The 14,444-nt window shown below is 35.9% G+C and overlaps 2 protein-coding genes across 20 annotated transcripts in view; both read right to left on the minus strand.

Annotated features, from left to right (window-relative positions):
* The window catches only part of ZC3H13 (zinc finger CCCH-type containing 13), a 103,711-nt gene extending 94,782 nt beyond the window's left edge, over window positions 1-8,929 (minus strand). For 11 of the 18 annotated variants that reach the window (XM_086328927.1, XM_086328925.1, XM_086328922.1 and 8 more), the window contains exons 1-3: window positions 8,584-8,929; window positions 2,786-2,911; window positions 2,368-2,477 (exon numbers count right to left, since the gene is read on the minus strand). In XM_086328927.1, coding sequence (XP_086185053.1) covers window positions 2,368-2,477; window positions 2,786-2,902 — 227 coding nt within the window. In that variant the 5' untranslated portion in view covers window positions 2,903-2,911; window positions 8,584-8,929. Of the gene's footprint in view, window positions 1-2,367; window positions 2,478-2,785; window positions 2,938-8,583 lie in introns of all 18 variants that reach the window. The other 7 variants (XM_086328926.1, XM_086328923.1, XM_086328917.1 and 4 more) reach the window with 3 other exon arrangements.
* Window positions 8,930-9,588: 659 nt separating this feature from the next.
* Window positions 9,589-14,444, minus strand: part of CPB2 (carboxypeptidase B2) — a 58,512-nt gene continuing 53,656 nt past the window's right edge. For both annotated transcript variants that reach the window (XM_086328945.1, XM_086328946.1), the window contains 2 exons: window positions 13,252-13,339; window positions 9,589-9,932 (listed from right to left, as the gene is read on the minus strand). In XM_086328945.1, coding sequence (XP_086185071.1) covers window positions 9,748-9,932; window positions 13,252-13,339 — 273 coding nt within the window. In that variant the 3' untranslated portion in view covers window positions 9,589-9,747. The remainder of the gene's footprint in view (window positions 9,933-13,251; window positions 13,340-14,444) is intronic.

Below are 14,444 nucleotides of genomic sequence, written 5' to 3' on the forward strand. Positions count from 1 at the left end.
GAGAGAAAGGAAGTTGTCATTAACAGTTTGTTTTCCTATTAATCACACAAATATACTAGTTATATTTGAAAGCAAACAGCAAAATTAATCTAGAAACAACAATATTATTTACACATGTATGTGGCTGGATGCAACATCAACTATGAAAATATTTTATGCATCTCAAGAATCAAAGCAAATATTCCTATATTTTTAATGTTATTTAATGTTAATGTTAATTAATGTTATTCTTAATTGTTCTTAAATTTGAAATTATTTCAGAATAAAAAGCAGTTGAAAAATTCAAAGTAAGATTTGAATTTTATACTTTTTATACTTTGCTATGGACTGGTTTTATTTAGGGAAAATACACATATTAATATTCAATACTGGTAAAGCTTCATAATTTATACTAGCCATTTGATAAATGGCTGTTCAATCATTTTCACACCATCACTAAGAAGAAAAACAAAAGTAGAGACAGAAAACATACTGCCTTAAAAAATATTCCTAGAGCACCAGTAAAAGAGGGCAAGAATTATTAAGAAATGCTATGGCCCTCTTTAGCCACCAAAGAATACTGTATATAATATTTTTAAAAGATATAAACAAATTACATAAATATTCACATCTATTTCAAGTAATAGTTGATCAATCAACTCCTTTATCAATCACTAATACAAATCACATGGTTAGTGAAAAAATAATTTTAGTCAATTCTTTTTAAGGGATCTCCTAACATTTACATTTACATGCACATTATATAGATCTATATTAAATGTTTTAACAGTTAAAGCTGAACTGGTAAATGGAATTTCTTATTAAGAACCAGCACTTAACTGCTTTAAATTATAATTATGATGCACATGTCAATTTTATGTACCCTAGTTTCCTTTATATAATAAGACAGTTTATGATAACTTGTTTCTATCCTAAATAGTACCTAACAGAATTCTCCACATATAGTAAATGCTCAGTGCCTTAAATCATTTGTGACTAAACAAGTATTTCTGAAACACAATGCTTTTCTTTTCATCTTTGAATCACATTATGAACTATATTTTTCTTCCTTCCTTACAAAAAAAGGGAAAATACACAAATAGAAAGAAAGTTATCAGGGGAAAAATGCACAAAATAGCAAAATTATAACAGAAATCCTTTATTCTATATCTAGTAATGACACTACTTTTTTCCATTTTAGACAAATTTCTGTGCCCATTTTCCTTACAACCACTTGTATAAAAATTCTGAGTAAGTTGATAATAAAAGTCAAAGATGAAATAAAGCATGTACTAAAAATACAGTAATATAAGCAAGACATTAAAATTACTGTAACAGTTTCCCCAGGTATGTATTTACTTATACATATTAAACTTATAAAGATTAATTTTCCCACATTGACAGAAAGGACAGATGATAATCTAAATACAAATAAAACAGAGTATTCAGCATCACAAGTAAACTAAAATGTACATTTAAGGGAACAGAAAATCAGCTAATGTTATGGTGAATTTTAAATTGTATTAAACTTCAAACTCAGTACACATACACAAAAATTCACCCAATTAAAAAACACACCTCCAAAGGTTAATGTGCAGTTTTTATACTGATGCTGAAACCAAAGCAATCAGCACATCCAATTTTAAGACTAGGTAAATTAGTTGTTTACCAATCGAGTTTAAATTGGTTTAAATTTAAACTCTTGTGACAATCTTTATGTATGTGACATCTTTAAACACCGTAACAAAATCATCATGAGGGAGCCGAAAGAAAAATAAAAGATTTTTTATTAGGAAGGTCTAATTTAGCCATGCCTTTATTAAAGGCAAAATGACATTCTAAATAGGTAGTATACTTATCCACATATAAATACATACTTTCATCTACCTCAGTATATTGTGATAAGAGATTTGGCAAATGTATTTTAACCTATGAAGCTTGCATTATATTATTTTTTGCAATGAAGTTTTGAATTTTGAACATCTTAAAAAGCTAAAAATTATATTCCATTTAAATTTTACTATTTCAAGAGTTGAAAGTAGTCTCTCCTCACTAAAAACAAATCCATGAAATTCTGCCATCTTAAACAGCATTTTAACATATATAACTGGGGAGCAGGGCATGAAAATAAGCCATACACATATTACAAAAACAAATTTTTAAGCAAATAAATTTTAAAGCAAACATTTTTATTAATCTTGAAATTAACAAGTAAAATAATCTTGTCAATCTTGACTACTGATAAGACTACCACCAAAATAGAAAACCTGACCAAATATATAGCAGTATTTCAAATTTTATATTAGATAAATTACAAAAGCCAAAAAAAAAAAAATTACAACAGCCATCTTCTAATAGCATAGGAACAATTCAAAGTTCTCAATTTACCTTCTATAATTGCTGCTATAACCTTTACCACGGGGTGAAGGGCCATGTACGAATCTACATGTGTTTCCATAGAGGCAGTTGCCAGTCTTCAGCCAGTTACGGCACTGTGTCTAAGAGACAGATATTACTATGTGAATTTCATATTTAGTCATATTTATTTCTGGAAAAAAAATGCTAGTGGGACAAAATTAAAATAAATGCTATCAAAAATCCAGCTAACCTGAGATACATTACTCCCCAAATAATGAAAACATCAGGAAAAAGAGGCCTATAAACCCTAATGCCCATCTCACTCCTTTGCTATGAAACACATTTAACCAATATTCCTACAACATCCTATTCACTTTTGTGATATAAATAAGGATCTGAAGAACAGTAATTCAAGAGAACCCCTGTGACTATGCTAGTGACAACTCACCTCTGCTGTACTGCCAGTGCTGGGTCCAAGCCTTTCAAATACACTGGGTCTTCGGGATGTGCTATCAGATATGGTCTTGGTATTTTCCACAGTGACCTTCCTTCTAATTTTTGACATTTTGTACTACTTTAACCAAAAAAGAGAGAGGCAAACTGTAAAATTGTTTAGTTTTAAATATCTGAGCCAATAACTTACAAGTAAATAAGATGGTAAATAACACTATAAAATTACAAGGGATTTTTCTCAGAAGGAAAAAAGACATAGAAGAGGTCACAAGTAAACAGAGGAACAGAAGAAACTATCTTCTAAGACACACCTTGTTAATGAATTTATTAGGACTTTGATTCTTTGGAGCTAGAATTTTACCTCTTCTACAGAATGAATAATATTCCACTCACACAGTTTCCACAGTACATTCAATTTCAGAACACACTATGAAAAAGTTTCTAAGTTCCTTATAAAAGCTGTTTCAAAATTTAGTAATTATCTTTTAAAGAAAAAGTGTGCTATCATTCTTCATCAACTGGTCTACTGGAAAAGAAAGCTATGCCAAAAATTTCTTTCAATTTTAGAGTAGAAATTGTGTTTTATACAACTTAAGTGATAACATCAGGTACATTCCAAAAATCAGCCTGGGAGAAATTTTTAAGTATTTTCTTTGTTTTACACAAGCCAAAGATGAACAGTATAATCAGGAATATTCTTTTGCAGTATTACAAAAAACAGAAAAAACCTTCAATATTGATAAAATGACTTTCTTTCAAAATAGGACAGGCTGAATGAACAACTAGAAACAGTGGAGATGTTTTGATAATCTATACTGCACTGACATAAAAGCCAAAGGTGCTAAAAGAAATAAACAGGCTATTTTACCATTATTAGTAACAAGAAAAGAAATTATGAAAATATTTTACAAAAGCAAATAAAACATTAGAAACTAAAACATACAATCAGGTGATTCAACTGGAAATGAAAATATCAGATAAAAGCACTATGATAAATGTTAGAAAACAATCTTAAATTCTAGACCTAGAATAATCTAGATGGGCAAGAAACGCCTAAGAAAAAGAAAAGGAACCAATCATATCACATTTATACACTAAACATTAGTTGAAATTTTGTTAGTAGTCAAATGCTACTAGAATGAATGATGTCAGCTAAAGAAGTAAAAACTCCATTTGGTAAAGAACTGGTCTCTATAAAGTTTACAACGTTTGTTACTGTGATGTCAAAGTAAGGTCCCATGACTTGCAAGGAAGTTAAATCATGGTAGTACAGAATCAAAACTTATAAAAAAAAATTACAAACAATGTTTGGTCCAGTTAGATACTTCTTGTCAAGTCACATTTTAAAAATGTCCAAAGATTAAGGACAACAGTTGACAAACTAACAGGTAATGAACCGAAAGAAAAATATATGATATGATACAATATGGTAGTTTTAAAATGGAAATATGTATGATTATTTTCTAATATACACTGTAAACATTAGGGTTAGAATCTATTTTTAGTGATTCAAAAAAGTTAGAAAGTAACTTTAAATTACAAATTTTAAAAAATTATGTAAAGCATCCGTAAGTGAACAAGAATCTGTTCAACATAAAATCACTTATGTATCAAATGTTCTTCAGCCTCCACACAACAGTGAATATTATCATCTTTGATTTAACTTTTCCTGAGCTCATTCTCAGTCCTAATGTGAATTTATAAAGGAAAAGGTGGGTAAATTCCATACACACATTTGACTTACTAAAGAACTAAAAGCCAAGATAAGTGATAAATGAAGTTGAAAAAGATCTAGAAAATGCAGAGCTTTGATTAACTGAGAAAAACAACTTTTTTATAATTTATAACTGAGATTCAATAAGAAATATGTAACAAGATAAATTTTTTAAATTTCATCATCTGTTACTATAAAAATATATAGGCATACACTGAAATTCACATTCACTAATTGAAAAACATTAGTAACTTAAAAATGAATGTGTTCTAAAAGTTGATTAGCTATTTCTAGTTATCTGCAACTTGGGAGTAGGCACACTATCCCACCACGCTGCATCAAGATGACTAACCCTAACTTTACATTTTTCCTTCCAGTATCAAAGGAAATGATCATGTCTGCCCCCCAAACCTCTATCCCCAACCAGACCCCACTTCCAACACGTCTTCCCTCCTCAAAAAAAAAAAAAAAAAAAAATCAACAGTAGTGTTTTCCACAATTGGGGTAACAAGCTATTTCTTAGTATACATGAAACACTGGTCATCAATTATCTCTTTTCTTGTCTTTCTGAGGGCTCCAGATATTAACTGCCTCTCTTCCCTGCCTATAACCTGTTAGCTGGATCAGGACCCTCTCCTTCTCTGACCTACTGCTGGGAAGCATGGTCCCACAGCTTTTCTCCCGTGTTAGATCCATCCCTAACACAAGCTTTGAAGTCTTCAAGGGGTTTGGACTGCAACAGACAATGTAGTGAGGACTAATGATCCAACCTTACCCCTCCTTTGTATTCTTGACTGTAAAAGTTTCTTCCCATAGAAACAAAGTAGCTTTCACCAGAGACATGGAGTACTACAAGATTCACCTATAGGGTGATTATCCCAAGAATTCTACTTCTGCTATTGTTGAGTCTTCCAACTTAGGGAAGATGAGCAACAAAGTAAAGACATAGTCACTTCTCTCAGAGAGTCAACAGTACCAAAACATGACCTAAAATAACACTGAGTTTCAGAAACAGGTCTAGGTTACAGGGAGGTCCTAGACAGAAAAAAAACAAAACCCTGCGGGGGAAAAAGTAGAAATTGAAGTTTTTTAATTGATAGAGAAATTTTTCTGATCATCTATCTAGGAACTTTTATCAGTAGTCAACAAATTATCTAAATATTACTATGAAGCATTTATGATTTTTGTACAGATAAAATGCCTTAAGCTTGCATTAAAAATATAAAATAATTTTAAATCCTATTTATCTAAATATACACAATCTACAGTACAACAGAAAAGCATTTGCTCATATATATTAATTAAAAATTAGGTTGCATATAATGTGAGAATTAGAATTTTTAATCTAAAGATTTGGCACAAAGAGAAAGACAAACCACAAAAGAATAAAATGTAGATTTGACTGAGAAGGGGAAAATTCTTTCAATTAATATATGAACAGACTTCAATAAGTAAATGCTTCAACGTATATGGGAAAAATTAGAAATATGATTAAAATGTAAATAAAGTCTTCCCTATCTCAGAGACTTTGAAGGCCTCCCCTCAGTTTTCAATTTATTCTTTAAAGTTGGCATCACCCTCCCACTCACATTATCATGCCTTTACCAAACACCAGCATTAACAGTGCCACTGATGAAAGTCCATTGAGTAATTCTCATATTTTTCTCTCCATTTGCAGAGAAATAAATATCAGAAGCTTTAATATTTTTTCAATTGAAAAAGAAAATAAGGGTAATTCCCTGGTGGTGCAGTGGTTAGGACCCAGCGTTTTCACTGCTAGGGACCCAGGTTCAATTCCTGGCTAGGGAACTATGATCAAGCAAGCCACGAGGTGTGGCCAAAAAACAAAAAACTGGAAAACATGGCCACAAAGTTTGAATCTATTAAGACACAACAAAAAGTCTTAATAAATGGGAAATGTCTTCCTTCCCCCGGAAACTTACAAATATCACAATGTATTCATAGCTTCATATTACAAAAATATTTGTGAAAAGAAAAACACAAATGGGCCTCTTTTTAAACAATTATTTCTGAAGCCTGATAACCAAAACCTTTCAATAAAACATTAGTTCTAGTAGTCTCACTTCAATCCACAATTACATCTTTGAGATCTCATCCTCCACTAGCATAAATGAAAGCATGAAAACACTTCAATCTGGATCAGAAGCACATATTAGGAAACTGTCAAATAACTAAGCAATTACAGCTACAGAATTCCTGGTACCAACTGGTAGGAGAATAAATCCCTATCCACTGGCACTCTAAAAGTGTTAAAGATCTCATCATATTTATGTCTCAGTTTTGAAAGAAAAAAGTTTATTTGATGCATACTGTGAGTTTTTCCTTCAGAATTTTAGAATAAAAGAATTTTCACAAACGATCTTGCAGATTGCTTATATGTGGATAGACTAAAACAACTTAATAAAAGCAAATTCTGAACAGAATTGTCAGATCTAAACTGACTATGCAAGCATACTAGTGCTGTGTGGAAGACACATTTTGTTAAAAAGACTATGTAGGGAGAGTATCCCATGCTGGCAACTACTATAAAGTGAAATACAAACAAACAAAACTACCAAAACAAAGAATAAAAGACACTTTGTAAACCAACCAGTTAACATTTCAACTGCTACTAAATACCTGCTGAAATAGCTCCAACTCAACTCTACAGGAAAAGGAGAGCAAGGTGGGGGGCGGGGATGGGAGCGGGTAGGAAAGACTAACACTGAAAACCAATTCTGTAAATAAATATGCTAAACAACTGCTTTCTATAAGTAAATGTCAGTGCATATTACAATACAAATTAACACCAGACTGTTAAATTTTCAATAACTTGTACAAAAATTAAAACAGCATCCACCTGTGGGATTTTAGTTTTCATTTACAAATATGCAAATCAGATAAACGTGCATATCTTAAAATCCGCAATGTTCATTTCAAAACACCAATAGTTCGGAGGCGAGAAAGAGGCGTGCATTTGACAAAACTAGATCCTCCCAGATCCCCCCAGTCTTAATGTCACAATATTTTTCACAAAATTTTCACAACTATTTCTGCAGACACAAATCGCTACATCCCAGCATCTACATTCTTAGTCTCCTGTTGAAATTGTCGTTATCATCTAAATACTTCATTAAATTCTCAATTATTCGAAAATCAAGAGATATGTCCACAAAACTGTCCAAAATATTGACGCGTAGATTCTAAAGTCAGTAAATTGAAACACTGCAGGAGACCCCGGTAGCCGGCACCACACACGAATGAACTGTCCTGCATAAGCATCTGGGTTTACTTCAACAGTATGTCTGGCAAAACTTTGAAAACTTGAGGTGTGAAGATCCTTCCAGACTTTTAAAATTATTTCTTCAAAAACAAATAAAAAACCTAAAGAGGGTGAGCACGCCCACAATTTTCAAAGCAGTTCAAATGATCTGAAAATCTCAGAATATAACCCAGTGGTTTGACCCTAGGCTCCACAACCAATATCCTAGCGACAGCATCGGTCTCATCAACTCAAAGTTCCAGCCACATAAATTGTGTGCACCTGTTTAGAAAGAGCTGATGCCAAAACATGAGCCTCGCCTTTCATCCCGCCTTTCCTGGTTTCTGACAGATAGCTGCCAAAAGTAACTACCGAGGGACTATGAAGACAAAGTAGCACTCCTTAACTCCGAGAACATTGAGTCGGTATCACTGCCGGGAAATAAGCAAGCCCAAATATAACCAAAAGTAAAAACACCTTTCCCTAAGAGGTCTGGGGAATGCGTGACCATATTCCGGCACCCTTCCATCTCACACAAATGAGAATACCACGCAAGAGCTCCCAGGCTCACATTAAATGGTAGTGACCTAGCAAAGTTTTCCGTCTGAATTCACTTGCCCCCTCAGGATGACAGCGAGAAACCCGGCACTAGCACAAGGGTCTTCTGCAGAGTTAAGGGTGGGACGCTCACGGAGGGATGAAACGCCCGGCGTGACCCAAGCAGGATGGAGGACCGGTTGGGCCTCCCCATCCTGGGCGCGTCCAACCAACCCCTTCCCCCCCGGTACCCACACCAATTCACAGGATTCAAGCTTACCTCCTCCCCGAGCTTCTTTCGCAAGCGCAGTTCGGAGGTGGCACGGCCGCCTCAGCTCCGAGGAGCGGGGGAGGCGACTCTGTCCCCGCGCCCGGCCCCGGGGAGACGACGGCGAGAAGGAGGTGCGCGCGCGGCCCCCGGGAACAGGCCCTCGGCTAGCGAGGGACTCCGGGACGGCTGGGAAGCAGAGCCTGCTCGCCGCTTTGCCAGGGTCGAGCCAGCCTGGGACGTAGGGAAAAAAAAGAAAGAAAGAAAGAGACTGGGGAGTAAGAAAAGACAAGGAAAACACTGTCAGGCCTCAAAACGCCACCGGAAGTCAAGAGTTTGCCCTGTTCCTCAGAAGACCGAGGCAACTTCCGGCCTCCAGATTAGTCGTCAGAGCGCAGGCTCCGCCTCCCTTGTGGACACGCCTCCCTGGCGTGACGTCGGCCCCGAGGCGTTCGGTGAAATCAACAAATCTGTGCTACAAATCTGTACTTTACCTGAAAACCCTGGAGAAGAAACCAGGAATCCGGGAGAGCAGAAACTCCCACTTTTAAAGTGAATTTAAGAGGAAGAGCTTTCTCCTTTTATTACATAATTTCTTACAATAAACGGCTATTGTAAATGTGCAGAATGGCACATTTGTTGTCGAAATAACTGCAGCCATTCATTTCCCTCAAAGTTTTTATTGAGCAGCTGAACTGGAGAGACGAGCGGTATTTGTGTTGTTTTTCATGCCCCTCTGACTTCTCAGACAGTAACAGCTGTCGCCTATTACTGTGGAGCAAAAGGCAAGCACGACTGCGTCTTTAAAGGAGCCAGCAGAAATTTACTGTAAATTGGGAGCAGAAACCTTGACTGTACTTCTAACAACCTTCTTTCCTTGTTTAGGATACAATGATCTGCATGAAGTTAGTTACTGAAATTGCTTGAGATGGCTAGTCAAATGTCACGGATCAAGAAAAACCCAGTACCTAGCCTCTCACAAATTAAAAAAAAGAAAAATGTAAACCCTGGTCGGCGTTAATTTCAAGGTACCGTTTATTTTGTTCTTTGACAAAACCAAAGAATGAGAAAACCTTTGATCAAAACTACTGATAAAACTCAAAAAGAAATGGGTACAATGGTTTGGCTGAAATCAGTAAATTAAAATATGGGAACAGAGTGAAAAAATCAAGGGCATTAAACATTCTTGACGACATGCGAAGCTATTTTAGCGACAGCAACTAGAGCTTCTGAACACGTGGGTCTGATGTAACTCTCTGGCAGCAAGAATCCATATTTGCCTTTATCTCGAAGTTCAAATGTAAACGAATATTTGATGCCCAAGTCATAGATCCAGTCGTCTGAACCTCCAGGAGCTAGATCTACAAAAAGGAAAAAAAAGAAATTACTTTCTGAAATACAGATGTTTCGAGTTAACTAATAAGGTGGATTTTTTTTTCTAAAAATGAAAATAGCCTTGCTTTTTTTCTGATTATTATATAAGTTTCTGGAAGAAAGTAGAGATTGAAGGAAAGCAGTTTAAGGAAGAAAAGAAAAATTATCCATGTAACCCTACCAAGAACTGATGATCACCGTTTATATTCTAGTGCTTTCTTTTTCAGTGCATACTTGAACATAATTTTTTCCTACATAAATAAGATCATTCTGTGCAAGCGGTTCAGTAACATTTCTAAACATAATCTATCCTGAGCAGCTGTTTGTATTCAGTTCAGTTCAGTCACTCAGTCCTGTCTGACTCTTTGCCACCCCATGAATCGCAGCATGCTAGGCCTCCCTGTCCATCACCATCTCCTGGAGTTCACTCAAACTCACATCCATCGAGTCGGTGATGCCATCCAGCCATCTCATCCTCTGTCGTCCCCTTCTCCTCCTGCCCACAATCCCTCCCAGCATCAGAGTCTTTTCCAATGAGTCAACTCTTCGCATGAGGTGGCCAAACTACTGGAGTTTCAGCTTTAGCATCAGTCCTTCCAAAGAAATCCCAGCGCTGATCTCCTTTAGAATGGATTGGTAGGATCTCCTTGTAGTCCAAGGGACTCTCAAGAATCTTCTCCAACACCACAGTTCAAAAGCATCAGTTCTTTGGCACTCAGCTTTCTTCACAGTCCAACTCTCACATCCTTACATGACTACTGGAAAAACCATAGCCTTGACTAGACGAACCTTTGTTGGCAAAGTAATGTCTCTGCATTTGAATATGCACCCCACTCCAGTACTCTTGCCTGGAGAATCCCATGGACGGAGGAGCCTGATGGGCTGCAGTCCATGGGGTCGCGAAGAGTCAGACTCCACTGGGCGACTTCACTTTCACTTTTCACTTTCATTCATTGGAGAAGGAAATGGCAACCCACTCCAGTGTTCTTGCCTGGAGAATCCCAGGGACGGGGGAGCCTGGTGGGCTGCCGTCTATGGGGTAACACAGAGTCAGACACGACTGAAGTGACTTAGCAACAGCAGCAGCAGCAGTTCATAGTCAGTCATCTTACTCAACTCTTGGAATGTTAATAATATTTTTGGTTGATTTCCTACTGTTTTCTAGGTAGACAATCATATAATAAGCAAAGTGACCACTTTTCTTCTTTCTAATACCTGTACTTGAATTAATTACACAAGTCTTTACTGAAGTGCTGAAAAATATTAATCAACAGTGCATTAGTTAAGTTACTCATTCAGCAAATGTTTCTAATAGTTATTATTAATATCTGGCATTTATTCTTCCAACTATATTTTTATACTTACACATACACACAGATTTGTATTGAATGAATGCATGCATGAAGATGGAATTATTTCATCAAAACAGGATGTTTGTCTACAAGTTCCTCCAGCCCTGAAGGAACAATAGTAGAGAAGACGATGGGAATCAAGAAAGGGGTGATTTGTGAAAGGAAGCTGTGGCCCAGAGCAAGGACCTAGGTCAGCAAAGGCAGAGACAGACTGTGACAGCAAGAGACAGAAATACCATGTGGACCAGTCTGGCCTCAGTTTGTACTGAGATTGTCTGGAATGACTGAGGAGGAAGAGGAAGATTCTGAACTTTCTGGTAATAAAGCCTCATGTACTCAGGTAATTTATTCAGTATGAATGTTTTCACCCCCCTGTAGATCATTCCAGTTGAAAGAAATTCTGGGACTTCAAGTATATCATCTCAAAGCCTTTTCACATGCCATTCCCACTCCCTGTATCTTCCCTACACCTTTGTTTGGCAGCCACTTGCAGGGTAGGTCTCACAGACACGTCACCTACCGAGAAAGATCTTCCCAGGCCACCTGGGCTAAGTTGCCTCTCTCTCTGGCAGTCATTTTCAAACCTTTACAGTTATTTAGAAGACTCTTGAGAGTCCCTTGGACTGCAAGGAGATCAAAACAGTAGATCCTAAAAGAAATCAACCCTGAATATTCATTGGAAGGACTGATGCTGAAGCTCCAATGATGTGAAGAACTTACTCATTGGAAAAGACCCTGATGCTGGGAAAGATTGAAGGCAGGAGGGGAAGGGGATGACAGGGGATGAGATGGTTGGATGGCATCACTGACTCAATGGACATGAGTTTGAGTAAGCTCTGAGAGTTGGTGATGGATAGGGAGGCCTGGTGTGCTGCAGTCCATGGGGTCACAAAGAGTTGGACATGACTGAGCGACTGAACAACAAATATGCTTATTTTATGTTCTTCATTATCAATGGGATTATATTTTACTATTTAATTGTTTACATCAGAGATTGGCAAGCTTCTTCTGTAAAGAACCAGATAATTAATATTTTAGGCTTTGAGGGCCACATAGTCTATGACACAGCTACTCAATTCCACTGTCATGAAAGTTATATAGACAATATGCAAATGAATGAGTGTGGTATGCTCGAATAAAACTATTTGTGGACATTGAATTTTATGTACTTTTCACATGTCACAAAATCTTATTCTTCTTTTGGTTTTCTTCAACCATTTAAGAAATGGAAAAACCCATTCTTAGCTTACAAGCTATCCAAAAACAAGCAGTGGGCTAGATTTGGCCTGTGGATTATAGTTTGCTGATGGCTTCTTACATGCTTATTTTCTGTTTTCTCTTCTCCTGTTGAAACCCCTCCAGTTTCAAAAAGAGCTAAATTGTTTGTTATTCCCTCTGTGGATACAAAGGAATCCCTCAATAAATACCTCCCGGCAGAGATTAAGATATTTGTTAAGAACTTGCCACATACATGTTCTCATCAGTGTGATATAAACAAAGGATGTTCAACTCCAGCATGCCATGAGTATACTCTTGGACACAGGTTGTCAGTTAAAAACACCTAATGTAAATGGCATGCCTAGATTTCTACAGTGTTCAACCTGCACAACCTTACATGGTGGCCTTGGACATCTTAAACATTCTTTTGAACTTGTATGACCTTTTCTGCTTCAGTCAACTAATGTGATACCAATTCTATAATCCCTACTCTATAGGAAAGAGCATAATTTCTTAAGTATCATTTTGGTTCCTTTTTAGTATGTATATTAATGTAGCTTTGTTCAACAATGTCATAGCTATTATTCTTCCATCTCCAGTTGTTATAATCCAATTGTTTTACATGTGACCATGTTTTAAAAGATTCTGCTTAGAAAAATTAAATCCACACAGAAAAACCAAACACAAATTTCTTAGTACCTCACAGTCCCCCAAGATCTGAAGAAGAAATACTTACATAAACTTTCTGAACCACTGCCATGTGTGTATCTGATATTTCTATGAATATTCTCCATAGCGAAGACTGCTTCTCTGGCCACTAGAGACTGAAATCAACAGAATATGGAATTTCAGTTAATGTGCAGCTTTAAAACAAGACAGGTACAAGTTTCTAAAAAAAAAATCATATAGTAGTTGAATCAGGCTGTAGATATGAAGAAATAGCAGAATGGTTGTTGTCAGGGGCTGGGGTGGAGGTAGGAAGAAAATGGAGATACTGGTCAAAGGATACAAACTTCCAGTTATATGGTGAATAATTTCTAAGGATCTAAAATACAGTCTGATGACTCTAGTTAACAATACTATTTTATATACTTAAAAGCTGCTAAGAGAATAGATATTAAGGGTTCTCACCACAAAAGAAAAAAGAATTATGTGAGGTGATGAATATATTAATTAACTTTATTGTAATCATTTCACAATATATATATGTATAAGATAATCACACTGTACACTTTAAATTTACACAAAATTAAAAGTCACTTATATCTCAATAAAGCTGAGGGAAAATGGTACAATGAAAATCTGCATTTATCCAAAAGGTAAATTGAAAAGAATAAATTAACTTTTAAAAATGTTTCTCTCTTTATGGAAATCACAGTTGGGTGGCTAAAAACACAGATTCTTCCAATATAATGAAATTCTTATTTAATTTGAAGAAAAAAGAATTCTAACATGCCTTTTTAAGGAATTCATTTATTTTGTAAAACAAAGCATGCATAACAAAGTTATACTGTAAGACAAAGTATAACTATATTTCAAAGACAAACAACTAGGCAAAATTATCACCGAGCTTTAAACTCAGCTTCTCTAAACAACATGCACATCTTAGGTATGGATGATTCCCTCCTCATCCTTCTCACACACTCTATTTCTTTTTGTGTGTAAAATGTGCAAAGACTCATCAAATAAAAAATATTATATCCCTGGAGTGCAGCAAGATGGTAACTAAATTCCCTGCTCCGTTATTTTTGTTTCTAGCTTATGCAGATCTTTCCTGAAACTGGCACTAACATTATAGTATTTACTGTCACTCCTTTGAATGACCCCGAGGAATATCAGTGGATATGATGCTGTGTCACCCCCTGCTCAAAATAAGTTTTAATGGAACCACATGACCTACAGAATAAAATGTAAATTTATTCTGACATT

Source organism: Bos grunniens, chromosome 12 (assembly GCF_055505025.1).
Source record: "Bos grunniens cultivar Pamir isolate PY7600 chromosome 12, Bosgru_T2T1.0, whole genome shotgun sequence".
NCBI classification, from domain to species: domain Eukaryota; kingdom Metazoa; phylum Chordata; class Mammalia; order Artiodactyla; family Bovidae; genus Bos; species Bos grunniens.